We start from the raw sequence: 20,804 nt of genomic DNA, 5'->3' as shown, positions 1-20,804 counted from the left end.
AAAAAAAAAATAATCTGAAATAAAGTGATGACATTGTAACAAATATCTTGCACAGCAATGTAGTCCGTACTTTTTAGCCCACACAGATAATCATCTGTTAAAGTAGCATAAAGTGATAGTTAGTAAGGTTTCCGTACATTCAGTTCATCCCCTAAGACAACTTTTGAAATCTGAACCTTAGCCTAAATTTGGGTCGACCTAACCTAACCTATAAGGCCAAACATCTGACGACAGAATCATAACAGAGTTCTGGTGATTCTTCTATTTGTAATAATTTCATTTTGTGTATTTATTATCAATGTTGACCTTTCTTTTACGTGCGGGTTTCCTATGTGGCCCTCATTTTCAATGTAATTGTGGTCCTTCGTTTAAATTTTCATATCGATATAGAGACTAATTCTTTAGCTTTGGGATTTTATGGAGGCGAAACAGTCGAGTGGAGAGGCCTTAGCGAACCGGCCTCTGGGCGAACTTGGTTCTGTTTACTGTAATGTGCCAATGAATCAGTACGATACATTGATCTGTACATACAAAAGGAATTTTAGTGAAAACCACCCCCCTCCCCCTCTCATTTTTCACATAAACATTCCAGTGTGCCAATCTGTGAAATTATATCACTCATTCCCCTATGGAAAGGTAATCTAACTTAGTCTAACTTAGGTCTATGTACACGGGAGCCTGACTAGTAAATAATGCGGTTAAAAGCCTACATCTAAACGATCGTGGTAAAATGTAGATAAAGAAAATACATCAAGGCTATAATACTAGTCCGTACCCAAATAAAGATTCATATGATGTATAATTAAGAACAATACTCATGTCACTGAGAATACAAAGCAAGATATTAATTCTGTTTCCCGAGCTTTTTACGGCCATGAAGCAGACAATAATGAGGTGAGTTAAGACCAGGTGATGCCATCACCAGGGCCGCTGTGGCCCAACTGGATCATTAGCAGGGCGACAGTTGAGGCCAGTTGCCCCGCTCTGGGACGCAACTCATGGCAATATCTAACATACACATACGTGGAAAGAAAAAACAAAAGGCTGTGAACCATCAATGTATGTTACGGTGAAATCGACGAGTGTAACCAGCTGCTACGCTTTTAAACAGGATGGTTTACTTAAGTTTTAATCTTATACCAAAAATATAAAAGTTTACTTATGCTTTAATCATGTACTGTGAAAATAAAGTACATGTTTCCCTACATTAGATACACATTAAATCCATCCATATTCGTAGATACCAGTACCTCATGAACCATAGTCACCGCTTAACTCCGCGAGTTCAGTGCACCAAGACACACTGCATATGGGATTCGAACTCTCCCTTCTCAGTTTAGGTTGGCCAATGTAAAGCCCTCTTTATATATTACCCATATGGCTTTAAGCGAATCACATGTTGTTCCTTTCTAAAACAATGAACAACACGATGTATCTGCACTTACCGACCGTCACAGGTGACCCTTGCCGAAATTTGGCATCACGTTGTCGAGAATCTAGATGAACAACGAAACATAGTACCCCGGCAGTACCACAACTTTGGTACAGTGTCGCACAACCATGGTACAGTACCTCCACTAATACCACAACCAGATCTACAACCATGGCACAGTACCCCACCGGCACAACTTTGGTACAGACCCCTAGCAGTACCACAGCACTGTGTGGTCCCCAACCAGCTCCATAGACCCCAGCAGCACTACAACTTTAAAAGAGTACCCCAAAGGTATCACAACCATGGTAGAGTACCCCACACAGCTCCACAACCACGGGACAGTACCCCATCAGCACCACAACTGTGGGAGTGTACCAACAGCACCACAACCATGGTACAGTACCCCATCAGCACAACATCCATGATCCAGTGCCCAACCATCACCAAAACCATGGTTATAGTACCACACCAACCATGATTCAGTTCCCTATCACCACCACAACTCTGGTACAGTGCTCCATCAGCACCAAAACCATGGGACAATCCTCACACCAGCACTACCACGGTACAGTCTTCCCACCAGCACCACAACCATGGTGCACTGCTCCCACCAGCACAACCATGGTACAGTGCTCTTACCAGTACCAAAACCATAATACAGCACTCCCACCAGCACCACAACCATGGTACAGCACTCCTACCGGCACCATAACCATGGCACAATTCCCCAACTGACACCAAAACCATGTTACAATTCCTCCATCGACACCAAAACCGTGATATAGTGCCCCAGCATCACCACAACCATAGTACAGCGCCCCAGTATCACCACAACCATGGTAGAGCACCCCAGCACCACCACATCCATGGCACAGCACTGCCACCAGCACCACAACCATGGTACAGCGCCCCAGTATCACTACAAACATGGTACAGTATCCAGCATCACCACAAACATGATACAGTACCCAGCATCACCACAACCATGGCACAGTACCCAGCATCACTACAACCATGGTACTTACCAAGCATCACCACAACCATGGTACAGCACTGCCACCAGCACCACAACCATGGTACAGCGCTCCCAACAGTACTACAACCATGGTACAGTACCCAGCATCACCACAGCCATGGCACAGTACCACATCACTCACCATGTACTTACCAAGCATCACCACAACCAAGGACAGCACTGCCACCAGCACACACCATGGTACAGCACTGCCACCAGCACCACAACCATGGTACAGCGCTCCCACCAGCACTACAACCATGGTACAGTACCCAGCATCACCACAGCCATGGCACAGTACCCAGCATCACTACAACCATGGCACAGTACCCAGCATCACTACAACCATGGCACAGTACCCAGCATCACCACAACCGTGGTACAGTACCCAACATCACCACAACCGTGGTACAGTACCCAACATCACCACAACAATGGCACAGTACCCCAGCATCATCACAACCATGGTACAGTACCCCAGCACTACAACCATGGTACAGTACCCAGCATCACCACAACCGTAGTACAGCTACTCATCACTACAACCATGGTTCAGTAACCAGTATCAACACAACCATGGTAAAGCACCCAAGCATCACCACAACCATGTAACAGTACCCAAGCATCATCACAACCATGGTGCGGTAGTCTCACCTGGCTCGTCCAGCGTCGGGTCAGTGTTTACAGCTGCCACCATCACCAGCAAGGCGGGCACCGCGCTAGGCATCACCATATTTCCTCATGCTCTACCAACTGCCTGTAAGTCCCCTGGTAAATCTCTTCTCCTTTATCGGATGGGATGGAATTCTGGAGGCCTCCGGGATCACTATCCTAAATTCACTCGTTTTGTTCGTCGTTATTTCGTCAACATGAGCGGGAATTAATGGATCTCTGATTGCATTTCAGTGCATGAGAATAATCTCAAGGAACTTTTTCCGAGTTCATCTTAGTGAAATTAACTCTATTACGTTCACATACTCATTGTACCATATTCCTTTACGTGGTAACCACATTAATTTTACCATACGAATAGGTTTTTGATAAATAGTTGACAAGATTACGAAATGGACGGTTAATGTCGAGTGTAGAGGCGAGGAATGCTGGCGAGCATACACAGCGCCCCACCAGCAGTGAACAGCGGCACTGACTGACTCCCTCCTGCCCTCCAGGGTTCATGACAGCTGCAGCAGCAGCGTGCGTGACACACCACCACCTCCCCCAACAACCAGCCCAGCCCGGTCACCGCCACCAGTGATCCTACCCCTCATGCTGCTGTTCGCCCCCCCCCCCCCCCTTCCCGTGATGGAGGAGTAAATACCCGCCATCCACCCTCCAGGTACTGAACGAAGTCTCCCCTTAGAGCTGGACGGTATGCTACCCCCCTACTCAAGCTAATGGTTGAAGGATGGAATAGTTGTACCTTTACTACCACCATTACTACTACTATTACTACTACTATAATTATCATTATCATTGATATTATTATTATCATTACAATTATCATCATTAGTCATAGACGTAGTAGTAGTAGTAACTGTATTTGTAATGTTGGAGGATAAGGAAGTACATGGGAAGGAGAGATGATGTTTCATAATGAGATTCTCAGCTGGGGGTGCTGGGGGACAGCAGTGGTGTCCTGAGTCATGATATAATTTGTGGCCGAGACAGGATAGTAAAGCAGAAGGCTCCTCCCCACCCACCACAACAACCTGCAGGAAAAATAATATATACATGGGAACATCATGTATTTGTAGGAAAACATCCCGCCCTGAAAATTCTACAGGAAAGCGTTAAACGAAAACGGTCCACACCAAACGCCGGTAGGCTTCCACGGGGTACACTCGGAAACAGGAAAAGAAAACGGGCATTTTTTCAGGAGGTAAAATTATATTTTTTTCCTTCTTCAAACAAGATCATCTACCGATAACGGAAATCTCCGAAGCATCGTTCATCTGACCCTGAACTAAAGGTATTTTCAGTCTTCACACTTACAACACCCGGACGATTTATACAATCAAATCTGGCAACAGGATTTAAGCGTGTGGATGTGATGTGAAGAGAGCAATGCGTCCGGTAGGATGTCGGATAGTCGAAGTTATACACAGTTGGAGGCCCTGAGTGGGGCAATACATGAAACGCGAAAGTAAAGTTATGATGGGATGAGAAATTCTGAGCCGGATGGCTTCGAAGTTTGAAACTAAAGATACACAAGGCGAGCAAAAGACTTTATATATATATATATATATATATATATATATATATATATATATATATATATATATATATATATATATATATATATTTTTTTTTTTTTTTTCTTTTTTGCTTTGTCGCTGTCTCCCGCGTTTGCGAGGTAGCGCAAGGAAACAGACGAAAGAAATGGCCCAACCCACCCCCATACACATGTATATACATACGTCCACACACGCAAATATACATACCTACACAGCTTTCCATGGTTTACCCCAGACGCTTCACATGCCCTAATTCAACCCACTGACAGCCCGTCACCCCGGTATACCACATCGATCCAATTCACTCTATTCCTTGCCCTCCTTTCACCCTCCTGCATGTTCAGGCCCCGATCACTCAAAATCTTTTTCACTCCATCTTTCCACCTCCAATTTGGTCTCCCACTTCTCCTCGTTCCCTCCACCTCCGACACATATATCCTCTTGGTCAATCTTTCCTCACTCATTCTCTCCATGTGCCCAAACCATTTCAAAACACCCTCTTCTGCTCTCTCAACCACGCTCTTTTTATTTCCACGCATCTCTCTTACCCTTACGTTACTTACTCGATCAAACCACCTCACACCACACATTGTCCTCAAACATCTCATTTCCAGTACATCCATCCTCCTGCGCACAACTCTATCCATAGCCAACGCCCCGTAACCATACAACATTGTTGGAACCACTATTCCTTCAAACATACCCATTTTTGCTTTCCGAGATAATGTTCTCGACTTCCACACATTCTTCAAGGCTCCCAGAACTTTCGCCCCCTCCCCACCCTATGATCCACTTCCGCTTCCATGGTTCCATCCGCTGCCAGATCCACTCCCAGATATCTAAAACACTTTACTTCCTCCAGTTTTTCTCCATTCAAACTTACCTCCCAATTGACTTGACCCTCAACCCTACTGTACCTAATAACCTTGCTCTTATTCACATTTACTCTTAACTTTCTTCTTTCACACACTTTACCAAACTCAGTCACCAGCTTCTGCAGTTTCTCACATGAATCAGCCACCAGCGCTGTATCATCATCGAACAACAACTGACTCACTTCCCAAGCTCTCTCATCCCCAACAGACTTCATACTTGCCCCTCTTTCCAAAACTCTTGCATTCACCTCCCTAACAACCCCATCCATAAACAAATTAAACAACCATGGAGACATCACACACCCCTGCCGCAAACCTACATTCACTGAGAACCAATCACTTTCCTCTCTTCCTACACGTACACATGCCTTACATCCTCGATATATATATATATATATATATATATATATATATATATATATATATCCCTGGGGATAGGGGAGAAAGAATACTTCCCATGTATTCCCTGCTTGTCGCAGAAGGCGACTAAAATGGTAGGGAGCCGGGGGGGTTATCTGGAAATCCTCCCCTCTCGTTTTTAATTTTCCAAAAGAAGGAACAGATAGCCGAATGTGTAAAAGTAGATCATCAGGGCAAGTTATTATACACAGCTGTTGGGTACTGTATTATTACGTGTGTGTTTACAGTACGATTAAATAAATAGCAGGGCTTTCCAACCGTGGCGGTCCTTCTCGTAATCTTCCATGTACAACATACCAGTACTTTATCAGCTTAAAAAATACTGCAGTTACACCCACTAACCCAGGCTTGTTACCTTCGCCCACTAATATATAGCGATATGAATACTTGTTTTAAAAAATATATATCATCAACGTTATCAAGTACAATAACAATCTTAAATTTTGTAGTCAGGTCTTCAGTCGATATAATGACTAATGTGGACAGTTCCAGGACAACTATCATGTGGACAGGTCCAGGACACCTATCATGTGGGCAGGTCCAGGACAACTATCCTCACGTGGACAGGTCCAGGACAACTATCATGTGGACAGGTCTAGGACAACTATCATGTGGACAGGTCCAGGACAACTATCCTCACGTGGACAGGTCCAGGACAACTATCCTCACGTGAACAGGTCTAGGACAACTATCCTCACGTGGACAGGTCCAGGACACCTGTCCTCACGTGGGCAGGTCCAGGACAACTATCCTCACGTGAACAGGTCCAGGACAACTATCCTCACGTGGACAGGTCCAGGACAACTATCCTCATGTAGGCAGGTCCAGGACAACTATCCTCACGTGGACAGGTCCAGGGCAACTATCCTCACGTGGAAAGGTCTAGGACAACTATCCTCACGACGGCAGGTCTACGACAACTATCCTCACGTTGACAGGTCCAGGGCAACTATCCTCACGTGGGCAGGTCCAGGACAACTATCCTCACGTGGACAGGTCCAGGGCAACTATCCTCACGTGGGCAGGTCCAGGACAACTATCCTCACGTGGACAGTCATCATCATGAGGACATGTTCCATAATGCCGTCCCTCATCCCTTGGTTCACTTGCCTATAATGAGACACAGACTTCGTCGCCAGCCGGTCATGCCAACTCCCCCCCCACAGGCGGAGAAACACCTCGAGAAAGTCTCCTCCCGGTCGAAAATAAGGTAAAAATTCCTCTTGCACATTTTGTTCCTTATGGACCTGAGGGCCAAGCTGACGTGCTGGCTAGAGTCTGTCCCACAAGTACAGGTTTTCTGCTGGCAAGTTGGGCGATACACACACTACGTCTGGAAGTCCCTCTCGTTGGGAGAAATCCAACCGATTGCTTCCCTGTAGGTCGGTAACCATAGCCTGGTCTCTTTTCACTGTTCCTCATCCTTTTATCACTCCACGTGTGTGTGTGTGTGTGTGTGTGTGTGTGTGTGTGTGTGTGTGTGTGTGTGTGTGTGTGTGTGTGAACCAAAGGAAGCAGCCTCGGTGTGGCCCTGGGATGGGCGTCATGCGGCGCCAGGCACGTGCGTGACGGTGGAACAGAGTCAGAGGCCGGGAGGCGGGGCGGCCCGAGGCACGCACACCATCCTCACTTCCAGACTAACCGTGTCATCATGTCTGGGCCCGGGATGGCAAGGAGTACGTGTGTATGTATGTCGAATGTTGTACACTCATATGCTACTGCCAGGAGGAAGATGCGACTGTCCTCACCAAACTGTTGTCACTGTCATGATCTCCATGTCTTTGTGTAATCACACAAGGAAACACAGTCGATCATGTTGGAACACAGCAGCCCAAGGGACTATACGCCACCCGCGTATGAACTCTGTTGGAGACTACCCTGACATGCCTCTTATCCTTACGCGCCAACAACACAGTCAACCCTGACGCTGACTGAATGAGACAACTAACACACGAACTTCACTTCCAGAATCCTCTCGAACTGTTACATGTAATCGTGTCACCTGCCCCTTGTCTTTTGAAACCACTAGCTGGCTTTCTAAGTCAACCACCAACTGTTTTTCTTTGTAACTCACATTTCTCTTCCTCTGAATATTCGTCACTATTCCATTCCAGTATTTGTAAATCTACCTTGAACTACACAACAGGAAGTGTATAAGACGATTACATCACCATCCTCAACTTTCCAGGCCCAGCACACCAGTCACCAGTAACTTTCCAGGACCACCACATCAAGCACCAGTAACTTCCCAGGCCAACCACACCATTCACCAGTAACTTTCCAGGCCCACTACACCAGTCACCAGTAATTTTCCAGGCCCACCACACCAGTCACCAGTAACTTTCCAGGCCCACCACACCATGCACCAGTAACTTTCCAGGCCCACCACACCATGCACCAGTAACTTTCCAGGCCCACCACACCATGCACCAGTAACTTTCCAGGCCCACCACACCAGTCACCAGTAACTTTCCAGGCCCACCACACCATGCACCAGTAACTTTCCAGGCCCACTACACCATGCACCAGTAACTTTCCAGGCCCACCACACCAGTCACCAGTAACTTTCCAGGCCCACCACACCATGCACCAGTAACTTTCCAGGCCCACCACACCATGCACCAGTAACTTTCCAGGCCCACCACACCAGTCACCAGTAACTTTCCAGGACCACCACACCAGTCACCAGTAACTTTCCAGGACCACCACACCATGCACCAGTAACTTTCCAGGCCCACCACACCATGCACCAGTAACTTTCCAGGCCCACCACACCAGTCACCAGTAACTTTCCAGGACCACCACACCAGTCACCAGTAACTTTCCAGGACCACCACACCATGCACCAGTAACTTTCCAGGCCCACCACACCATGCACCAGTAACTTTCCAGGACCACCACACCATGCACCAGTAACTTTCCAGGACCACTACACCAGTCACCAGTAACTTTCCAGGCCCACCACACCAGTCACCAGTAACTTTCCAGGACCACCACACCAGTCACCAGTAACTTTCCAGGACCACCACACCATGCACCAGTAACTTTCCAGCCCCACCACACCATGCACCAGTAACTTTCCAGGCCCACCACATCAGTCACCAGTAACTTTCCAGGCCCACCACACCAGTAACTTTCCAGGCCCACCACATCAGGCATCAGTAACTTTCCAGGCCCACCGCATCAGTCACCAGTAACTTTCCCGGCCCACCACACCAGTCACCAGTAACTTTCCCGGCCCACCACACCAGTCACCAGTAACTTTTCCGGCCCACCACACCAGTCACCAGTAACGTAAGTATTCACCCCACTGGAGTACCACATCATTGTTGACAAAGGCAACATAGTACATTCTAGTGTAACTCCGGCTCTGTCCCCCACTTATCACATCGGTTCATCCTTGAGCACCACCTACGGTCGCACGACTCAAGAATTATGGCCTGGTCTTTGACCTAACCTTTAAGGCATAGCAACTTAGATCTACAGCATCCAAACTATACCTCACGTTGGCTGTGAACTAAGCCAATCTACGCTCCTGCAAGCAGCATACATATAAGAAGCTCTAACTTTGCTGCCATTGTGTTAAGCTGGTATTGGCGTGATTCATACAGGGCGGTGACCTCTCCCAACATCTTATCTTAACTGCTCTGTCGTTTGATCTGTGCATGTACAGCTATACTTGTTGGGGGCAAAGAATCTACTTTGCCAGTGACAAAGAATAAGATATGCCTTGTTTTGCATGTCGGAGAAAGCTTTGCTGACCAGTATAATAGTCTATACAATATACCTTAACTGCTTAGACAATCTTTCCAGCAAGTCCTGTAAGCTGTCTTTGCCTGTCTCTGGAAGCCTTTTATGATGATGACTTCTGGGGTGCCTAAGCTGGTTATGTACCAAGCTACCGCACGTGTGGGCTCGGTAATCCCAGGTAATCCTCTCTTCTGGACCTCTTGATTAATTTCTGGAAATGTCAAGAAACATTTATGTTTCCAGCATCAGTGATCGTAAATATATGTTCTGGATAACGAAAAGTGATACCATAAACACACTTACCCATGGTAATATCATGAGCTTCCCCGTTTACAAGAAGGTTTGGTCATTTTTCTCATGTGGGGAAAAGGCAGTCATGGTTCACTCAAGGAAACACGATTTTGAACACAATAATTTGTCAGCTGTATAAAGACACGGCATTTCAACAATACTATGGATAAAAGGTACGTGGCTACTGATAGGTGGAAGTAGGTATAAAAGCGAACAGTGCGTACAACACATCGACCTACGAGGGTGACAGGTGAGCAATAGCGAGTCCAGGGACCCAGAGGGACCCAGTCACGTCACAAAAGGCAGGAATAGTATTTATGCAATACAAAACAAATATAACATAGACACTAAACATCTTGTTAACACTGATAGCAATACAGTCGTAGGTGGCAAGCATTTGACAACTCAAATACGCAAATTACATATACAAGGTAACGATACACTGTAAGGTGTGTCAACGTCAAAGAATTTTAAGACACCGCTGCCAGGTGGGTCCAGGGCAATGTCCGTCCGCCATAAACGAACGAATAAGAAGGGAGGGAATATGAAAACGTCCATCAGACTGCCAGACAGACTGTACATCATGAAGTGCACCCGACACCTCAGAGGGAGCCTAGCTCTCCTGGGCGCCGGGTGGGATGAAAAGCCCAACCCCCTAGACCTAGTGCTTAGGTCCCTCACCACCATCCGGCCGCCCTAGAGCATAGGGCCCGCACCTCCTGAGTTGTTGGTAGGCTTAATCTCAAACAACAACAGCCGACACCTGACTCTTATTGAAATATCCAGACAACCTCACTGACGTCGAAAGTAGAGCAACACTGAGCTCCACTTCAGTGAACACTAGCGGACTGCCAGTCAGCATCTTTGACAACTCCGGGCAGCGGCTCTGCTGTGTCGCCATACAGCCACAAGGAGCTGCCTGGTGGAGTACAGGTCGGGAGTCTAGTCCCAACTGATGCGTGTCCCAGTAAGTATATACAAGTCCAGGATAAATAAATGTTACACTCATGCCGTATCATAAAGCTTTAGTCTACTCTGACGCTATATTCTGTACGGTAAAGGTTAAAAACGTCGCCAGGCGTCATTCCATACTTGATTTCACATTAGAAAATATTCAAGGCGCCAGAATTTCTTGTACAAACTACACCATAACTAACCAACAACCCCCAAATAGAAAGAGGACGCTTACCCTCGACTTACACACTAAAACACCCTCTACTCACAGATCCCCCACCATTGACAAATACAAATGGGACGCAACACAGAAATAACCCGACAAGCACTGAACAACCGGCCTCGCAACTCACGACTTCAGCAGCCGACGTGACCCCTTCCTGAGAAGAGCCGTGTACCACAGACAGCCTCATCTTTACCACATTCTCACAATGGCCTTAGCATAAAGTCTTCGCCAGCACTTGAGGCGCTTTCCTTATGGTGCCCGATCTTTGTGGGGATTCGCGTGGAATATCACCTCAACCCGTCACGAGAAGCAGCAGTAATAACAGAACTAAAAGCCACGCCCGTGGCGCTCCTACAGCACAAACGGGAGTTGCTACTCACCAGGACCGCGGCTCCCCAACACACACACACACACACACACACACGAAGTAGCTCCACGGAGAACAGACAGCTACACCCCTCTTCCATGGGCTACTTCACCTCATGCATCTTCACCAGTATCATGGTACTCCTCTCCACCCTGTCACCTATAGCTTACACTAACGCACTTGGCCTCTCATTCATACCACAATTTTCCACCTTCTGAAGCTCAGTGTCCTGGGCAATCTCACCTTTTGTACCTTACCCTTGTTTCCGGATACCTACCTCCTCTCTAACCTTCATCACCATATTTACTAGAACTTTTAAACCAACTGAAACACTATATATATATATATATATATATATATATATATATATATATATATATATATATATATAATATGGAACCATGGAAGCGGAAGCGAGTCACAGGAGAGGGGAGGGAACGAAGGCTCTGGGAGCGTTGAAAAATGTGTGAAAGGCGAGAGCGTTATTTCGGAAAGCAAACATGGGTATATTTGAAGGATTAGTAGTTCCAACAATGTTATATGGTTGCGAGGCATGAGCTATAGATAGGGTTGTGCGTTGAAGGGTGGATGTGTTGGAAATGAGATGTTTAAGGACAATATGTGGTGCGAGGTGGTTTGATCGAGTAAGAAATGAAAGGGTAAGAGATATGTGTGGTAATAAAAAGAGTGGCTGAGAGAGCAGAAGAGGATGTGTTGAAATGGTTTGGGCACATGGAGAGAATGAGAGGAAAGACTGACAAAGGATATATGTGTCAGTGGTAGAGGGAAGGAGAAGCGGGCGACCAAGTAGGAGGTGGAAGGATGGAGTGAAAAAGACTGAGTGAAAGGCGTGCAAAGAATAGAGTGAACTGGAACGATGTGTTATACCGGAATCGACATGCTGTCAATGGATTGAACCAGGGCATATGAAGCGTCTGTGGTATACTATGGAAAGGTCAGTGGGGCCTGGATGTGGAAAGGAGCTGTGGTTTCGGTGCATTACACATGATAGCTAGAGACTAAGTGTGCACGAATGTGGCCTTTTTTTTGTCTGTTCCTGGCGCTGCCTCGCTAGGGGGGATGCTATTTCGTGTGTGGCGGGGTGGCGACGGAAACAGATGAAGGCAGCAAGTATGAATTATGTACAAGTGTATATATGTCTATATACGGCAAAATGTATATGTATGTATATGTGCGTGTGTGGGCGTTTATGTATATACATGTGAATGTGGGTGAGATGGGCCATTCTTTCGTGTTTTCTTGCGCAACCACGGGAGACGGCGGTTAAGTATAACAAAAGTACAAAATATATAAATATACATAATGTGTGTGTGTGTATTACCAGAATCCGCCAGCTATAAGTTACACCGCCAGTGAAATGCAACCTTTGCCCAGGCCGCATATTGGAAGTACACTTCTCAGCCACCCCCCCCCCCCCCAAAAAAAAAAAAAAAATAGAAGCTAACGAAGTGGCGCAGCCTTGAACTGCAAGAGCCTTACGAAAGGTCCTGAGGTAAATATAAATCAACACACACACATACATAATTCAAACAATATATCCTCGTTCTACCGAATTCACTGGAAATGTTGGTCCCTTAAAACCATTATACCGTTACATACCATAGTTTTCCATGGCATATCGATAAACTAATACCAACATGTAAAACTGAAACTTACCTTAATTCCTACGATGAATTTGTGTGGGGTTACCTTTCCCCCAGGCTGAGTATTCGGGGAGTAGCAAAAACTACCCTGAATCAAAGGGCAATATCCTTGGGAGGTGGGTGACGTGAATCACTTGGTCACAGACGGTGCAGAAATCCTGAAGATGGTATGGAGGCTTCACTGGAGATTGGAAACGGCACTTGGTCATTGCTTATTCGTTGTTCTGATACTCTTAGCAGGCTGATGAGGCTCAATGAAGGTGTCAATCTTCGGCTGCTTCAGAGAGTCCTGCTGCACCTTGACAAGACTAAACCTGATCCTCCTCATGTTCATACAAGCTACCTGCCTCCCTTTTGTCTTATGGTCATTGAACCTAATGAAGGTGTCAGGGGCAGCCACAGCACCGCTGAACTTCACTTACGGGAGTAAGCAGAGTCCATATCCTCTTCCTCAACTGATCAGCAGAGATGAGCACTTCCTCATCATTGAGATGGTGGTATCCACGCAGATCCTCCTCCTCCTGCAACCACAGCTCCTCTTCCTCCGTCTCCAAATTGTCCCCAGTTTAACCGAGAGCTTAAGCAAAATCTTGTGGCTGAAATCCCTCAGTCAGACTTCTCTTTTAGTCTCCAGCAATGTCGAAGGATGTTCAAAGGAAAAGAATCCCAACCTTCACGGGTTCTTGTCGATTTCAGGAACAGTTGTGCCATCCTGGGATGGCTTTTGAATGACATAGCCAAGCCCAGCTGAGTAGCAAACTTGTTGGTCGCATTCTGCAAATCCACAACTCCCACTAAGATTCCTCCACCAGTGTTTTTACCACATACACACAACATTCCTAAGCTGTTCGTGCTTCCCTAGCCTCATAAGTTCTTTAGAAGAGGAAGGGCCACTGTCGTGAGCACCAACAAATTTCCCCGATTTGTTCATTGACGTTCAATCATCAAGCTCCTTAGTAATTCTGAGGTGTTTCCTGGACCTCTTGACACATGCACCACTCTCACCTGTAATAACGCACACCAAAAAAAATGGCTTGAACACCACAAAAAACACGGAAATTGTGTGAGAACACGAGCACCAAGCATGTTTATGTCTTACCGAAGCGCACGCTCACTGGCGGGCAGTAACCGAACTAGGTCTAGGTCTTGTCCGAATCTTGTGGTTCTTGAAATTTCGGCGTAATTTATTGTTGCAAGTGAAAATGTGCAGGATAGTGCCCTTAAAATATTATGATTTAAAACAAAGCTAGGTATACTATGCACAGAGAGAATGTTTTAGGTGGGTGGAATCAGAAAAACATGCACCATGGTGGATGTTTCGTGTTGTAGTCTCGAAATTTCTACTCATATAATCTTTATAAATGCAAATGTACAAAACTCAATATGAAACCATTGGAATATTGTAAATCAATCCATTCACTTTCACCGAATAAGTTGGATTCTTGATCTGCGGGGTCAAACACTCTATATAAATGCCCTTGCGTTTGGGAAGTGTGTGTGTTTACAGACTATAGAGTATGTCCAGTCTATGAACTACACTATGAACGAATACATGTCATTCGTAATGACTGGGAGAATATGATACGAGTAACGAGCAAATTTATATTAATGTGAATGAATAAGTATATATAAACGTGTTTCAGGAGACTGAACATATGTCTAATAGGCAAGGGAGAGACTGGGGCATAACCCTCCCCCTGCAGCTATATCATATACAATATAGTGATTCCTCAGAAAGGAAAAAGGTATACCTATGTATATTTAACTGCATCACTGATATAGAGTAATGGCCACTAAAACAATCTCGTCAGTTTCATCCGCTCCTCAAAACACTAACTGCGAAATTTTCTCTACCTGCGAAAGCACAAAATTTGGTTCATCGAGTAAAGCTTCCCTGGTTGTTGCTGTCAGCTGTACTGATGCTGCCAGACATCATAAATACTTCTCTCCGTACAACAGCTTCCAGCGACCCAATGTCGCCTTCCTGGCGGCAACTTGACTCAGTGGCAGGACGCAGTGTGCTATCTTACCCGAATTCCTAATCGCCATGGTGCCATGGTAATGAGCTCGGTGGCCGACCGGACAGATGAACCAATCGGCGAAGTTTCTTCTTTTTTAAGGTCCTGAAGGGTCACCTTTCCTTCCCAGACCGTCTTCGTGGTCTGTCCTACCTGCCTCATATATATAACCCGGTCATCGTCATAGGACGACAGTCGGGCAGTTGGCTTGCTCGAGACAAGTGTAACACTCTTGTACCTGAACTTTCGGCCATGATTCAAACCGCCTCCTCCGCTGAAGTCCTCTGCGTGACTCCCGACGTTTCGTTGTGGTGCTTCATCTCCAACGTCCACTTTCGGTCACTTTGCCTCCGCTCGTCACGAGAAGCAGCTCCAACAACGGGACTAGCGGCCATGCTCGTGGCTCTCTTGCAACCCAAGCACAAACCACCAGCCGCCACTCACTCCAGGAACCGCGGCACGCGTCACACCACCCTCCTACAGGAGCTCCACATAGACCCAGTAGCCACGCACCTCCCCCATGGCTTCCTGCTTCATCTCATGCAGCTTTACCAGCATCACGGGACTCCCTGCAAAACCTTTCTTTTATTTTACAGAGTACCTCAAATGGCTCCTTTCTGCCAAAATCTTACACTTTCTGTACCTTAACCAATAAAGCCGTTGTTAAATGTGCTTCCGTATTTCTTTCCCAAAGTCCACAAACCAAAACACTACCACAGGAACACCCGCTAAAAGCTGTATCTAATTTCTGAAATTTGAATAATGTAATTGAATCTATTTATTTATTTATCTATAATAATGTAATTGAATCTATTTATTTATTTATCTATTTTACTTTGTCGCTGTCTCCCGCGTTAGCGAGGTAGCGCAAGGAAACAGACGAAAGAATGGCCCAATCCACCCGCATACACATGTATATACATACACGTCCACGCACGCAAATATATATACCTATACATTTCAACATATATATACACACACAGACATATATATATATATATATATATATATATATATATATATATATATATATATATATATATATATATATATATACACACACGTACATAGTTCATACTGTCTGCCTTAATTTATTCCCATCGCCACCCCGCCAAACATGAAATAACAACCCCCTCCCCCCGCATGTGCGCGAGGTAGCGCTAGGAAAAGACAACAAAGGCTACATTCGTTCACACTCAGTCTCTAGCTGTCATGTATAATGCACTGAAACCACAGCTCCCTTCCCACATCCAGGCCCCACAGAACTTTCTATGGTTTACCCCAGACGCTTCACACGCCCTGGTTCAATCCATTGACAGCATGTCGACCCCGGTATACCACATCGTTCCAATTCACTCTGTTCCTTGCACGCCTTTCACCCTCGTGCATGTTCAGGCCCCGATCACTCAAAATCTTTTTCACCAAATCTTTCCACCTCCAATTTGGTCTTCCACTTCTCCTTGTTCCCTCCACCTCTGACACATATATCCTCTTGGTCAATCTCTCCTCACTCATTCCCTCCATGTGACCAAACCATTTCAAAACACCCTCTTCTGCTCTCTCACCCACACTCTTTTTATTACCACACATCTCTCTTACCCTATTATTACTTACTCGATCAAACCACCTAACACCACATATTGTCCTCAAACATCTCATTTCCAGCACATCCACCCACCTCTGCACAACTCTATCTATAGCCCACGCCTCGCAACAATATAACAATGTTGGAACTACTATTCCTTCAAACATACCCATTTTGCTTTCCGAGATAATATTCTCGACTTCCACACATTCTTCAACGTTCCCAGAATTTTTGCCCCCTCCCCCACCCTATGATTCACTTCCGCTTCCATGGTTCCATTCTCTGCCAAATCCACTCCCAGATATCTAAAACACTTCACTTCCTCCAGTTTTTCTCCATTCAAACTTACCTCCCAATTGTCGTGTCCCTCAACCCTACCATACCTAATAACCTTGCTCTTATTCACATTTACTCTCAGCTTTCTTCTTTCACATACTTTACCAAACTCAGTCACCAGCTTCTGCAGTTTCTCATCCGAATCAGCCACCAGCGCTGTATCATCAGCAAACAACAACTGACTCACTTCCCAAGCCCTCTCATCCACAACAGACTGCATTCTTGCCCCTCTTTCCAAAACTCTTGCATTCACCTCCCTAACAATCCCATCCATAAACAAATCAAACAACCATGGAGACATCACACACCCCTGCCACAAACCAACATTCACTGAGAACCAATCACTTTCCTCCCTTCCTACATGTACACATGCCTTACATCCTCGATAAAAACTTTTCACTGCTTCTAACAACTTGCCTCCCACACCATATATTCTTAATACCTTCCACAGAGCATCTCTATCAACTCTATCATATGCCTTCTCCAGATCCATAAAAGCTACATACAAATCCATTTGCTTTTCTAAGTATTTCTCACATATGTTCTTCAAAGCAAACACCTGATCCGCACATCCTCTACCATTCTGAAACCACACTGCTCTTCCCTAATCTGATGCTCTGTACATGCCTTCACTCTCTCAATCAATACCCTCCCATATAATTTCCCAGGAACACTTATACCTCTGTAATTTGAGCACTCACTTTTATTCTCCTCTGTTTACCAAATCATTCTCCCTAACCCTCTCACTTTGCACACCACCTCATCCAAAACACCCTATATCTGCCACTCTGTTATCATACACATTCAACAAACCTTCAAAATACTCACTCCATCTCCTTCTCACATTACTACTACTTGTTATCACCTCCCCATTAGCCCCCTTCACTGATGTTCCCATTTGTTCCTTTGTCTTACGCACTTTATTTACCTTCTTCCAAAACATTTTTTTCTTCTCCCTAAAATTTAATGATATTCTCTCACCCCAATTCTCATTTGCCCTCTTCACCTCTTGCACTTTCTCTTGACTTTCTGCCTCTTTCCTTTATACATCTCCCAGTCATTTGCATTATTTCCCTGCAAAAATCGTCCAAATGCCTCTCTCCTCTCTTTCACTAATAAACTTACTTCTTCATCCCACCACTCACTACCCTTTCTAATCTGCCCACCTCCCATGTTTCTCATGCCACAAGTATCTTTTGCGCAAGCCATCACTGCTTTCCTAAATACATCCCATTCCTCCCCCACTCCCCTTACGTCCTTTGTTCTCACCTTTTTCCATTCCATACTCAGTCTCTCCTGGTACTTCCTCACTCAAGTCTCCTTTCCAAGCTCACTTACTCTCACCACTCTCTTCACCCCAGCATTCTCTCTTCTTTTCTGAAAACCTCTACAAATCTTCACCTTTGCCTCCACAAGATAATGATCAGACACCCCTCTAGTTGCACCTCTCAGCACATTAACATCCAAAAGTCTCTCTTTCACGCGCCTATCAATGAACACGTAATCCAATAACGCTCTCTGTCCATCTCTCCTATTTACAAACGTATACTTATGTATATCTCTCTTTTTAAACCAGGTATTCCCAATCACCAGTCCCTTTTCAGCACATAAATCTACAAGCTCTTGACCGTTTCCATTCACAACACTGAACACCCCATGGACACAAATTATTTCCTCAACTGTGACATTACTCACCTTTGCATTCAAATCACCCATCACTATAACCCAGTCTCATGCATCAAAACTACTAACACACTCATTCAGCTGCTCCCAAAACACTTGCCTCTCATGATCTTTCTTCTCATGCCCAGGTGCATATGCACCAATAATCACCCATCTCTCTCCATCCACTTTCAGTTTTACCTATATCAATCTAGAGTTTACTTTCTTACACTCTAACACATACTTCCACCACTCCTGTTTCAGGAGTAGTGCTCCTCCTTCTCTTGCTCTTGTCGTCTCACTAACCCCTAACTTTACTCCCAAGACATTCCCAAACCACTCTTCTCCTTTACCCTTAAGCTTCGTTTCACTCAGAGCCAGAACATCCAGGTTCCTCTCCTCAAAGATACTACCTATCTCTTCTTTTTTCTCAGTTACATCCACACACATTTAGACACCCCAATCTGAGCCTTTGAGGAGGATGAGCACTCTCTACATGACTCCTTCTTCTGTTTCCCCTTTTAGAAAGTTAAAATACAAGGAGGGGAGGGTTTCCAGCCCCCCACTCTAATATCCAGGTAACTCAAAAAAACGTTAAATTCTCTATACAGTGTGTTCTTACATACACTCCTGTTTTGTGCTTTTCATCTTTGTCGTAACGAGTTCATTATTCGCCCCAACTCTGGACAAAAAGCCAAAATACACGCCTGGTAATGGTTGTCAAGACATTCTATCACATAACCTAGTGACCACTAGATGGTTAAGTTGATCGCATGACTAGTATCACTAATCACAGTAATCACTAATCAGTTCCTTTTCATACATTTAAGGGATTTGACCTTTGCCTAACAACTGACTGCTTTCAGTTTACAAAATATTTTCATATTTTCATTATTCTATTAATCAATATTGATAATTGCATTTCTTTTTTGCTGTTCCTCCTTAGTGATGTGTACTCCTCTGGACATACTAGTCTAACTGTTATATCTTTTGTTTGGTCTCCAATATTCCTACTAGATAAAGGCTGCTTTACCTGACTCCGTCTATGAATTCTAGCTCTTAAACATTTAGTGTCAACCCATCTGCGATGCCATATACTAGAGGATAACAAACCCAGGGTCACAACCTAAATGAGAGGTCGTAATAAAGTCAGGGAAATAAAAAAAAAAGGCAAAAATAATTAAATATTACTATTATATTACTAATGAAACTGTAATCATGAGCAATCACAAAAATTCTGACAAGAGTAATGGGTGCGAATAAAGGCTCTACATACACTTGACATACATTTGAGTCAGGTACCAGTACACCAAGTCACCCAATGTGAATATAAAGCCTGACGCTTGTCCCTCATGACTAATATTGCCATGTCCAAGGATTCAGTGGCATACTAGAGAAAGTTTAGATCTTAATTGTTAGAAACAAAGGAAGATTTTGCCTACATCTTACTAATTAAAGCCGTGAAGATGATATATTCATGTATAACAGTGCCTGTTCTGATGATGTTTGATTGTAATGTATGACCTTGAACGGGAAGATATGGTTATTGGTAAGATTATGTTTGACCCTGAAAAGGGAAATACTGTTCCCTGTTCATGGCCATATAACCATATATATTTCCTCAAAACCTCATTAGTCCCCCCCTCACCCCGTTTTTGTAATAGGTACCCATTTATATGTTTTGTAACAGTGTGTATGAACACTGCATAAAAAATATTGTGTAGCACATATCAGCCCTTTGGGTCACTAGGTCGGGAAAAGACTGCACTTCAGATTGTGATAAAAAAATGAAATGTATTATTTCTAATCTAATTATTGAACCTTTTCGCAATTCTTTTCTCCCAAAGATTAGGTTGGGAGACTTTTTCTGTCCTCTAGCTCCACCTGTTCTTTGCCTCCTAACTTTATACCTTTGTTCTCTCTTCGCTTGTCACTTTTGACAAACACCCCCTAAGTATCAACCTTTTCTGGT

General features: G+C 44.9%; 1 protein-coding gene across 2 annotated transcripts in view; it reads right to left on the bottom strand.

Moving 5' to 3' along the window:
• The window catches only part of LOC139755504 (uncharacterized), a 77,948-nt gene extending 74,367 nt beyond the window's left edge, over positions 1-3,581 (bottom strand). For both annotated transcript variants that reach the window (XM_071673857.1, XM_071673858.1), the window contains exon 1: positions 3,105-3,581. In XM_071673857.1, the coding sequence (XP_071529958.1) occupies positions 3,105-3,183 (79 nt within the window). In that variant the 5' untranslated portion in view covers positions 3,184-3,581. The remainder of the gene's footprint in view (positions 1-3,104) is intronic.
• Positions 3,582-20,804: the final 17,223 nt, after the last annotated feature.

This window comes from Panulirus ornatus, chromosome 19 (genome assembly GCF_036320965.1).
Source record: "Panulirus ornatus isolate Po-2019 chromosome 19, ASM3632096v1, whole genome shotgun sequence".
In the NCBI taxonomy this organism is placed as follows: domain Eukaryota; kingdom Metazoa; phylum Arthropoda; class Malacostraca; order Decapoda; family Palinuridae; genus Panulirus; species Panulirus ornatus.
This window is presented reverse-complemented; position numbering and strand designations above follow the sequence as displayed.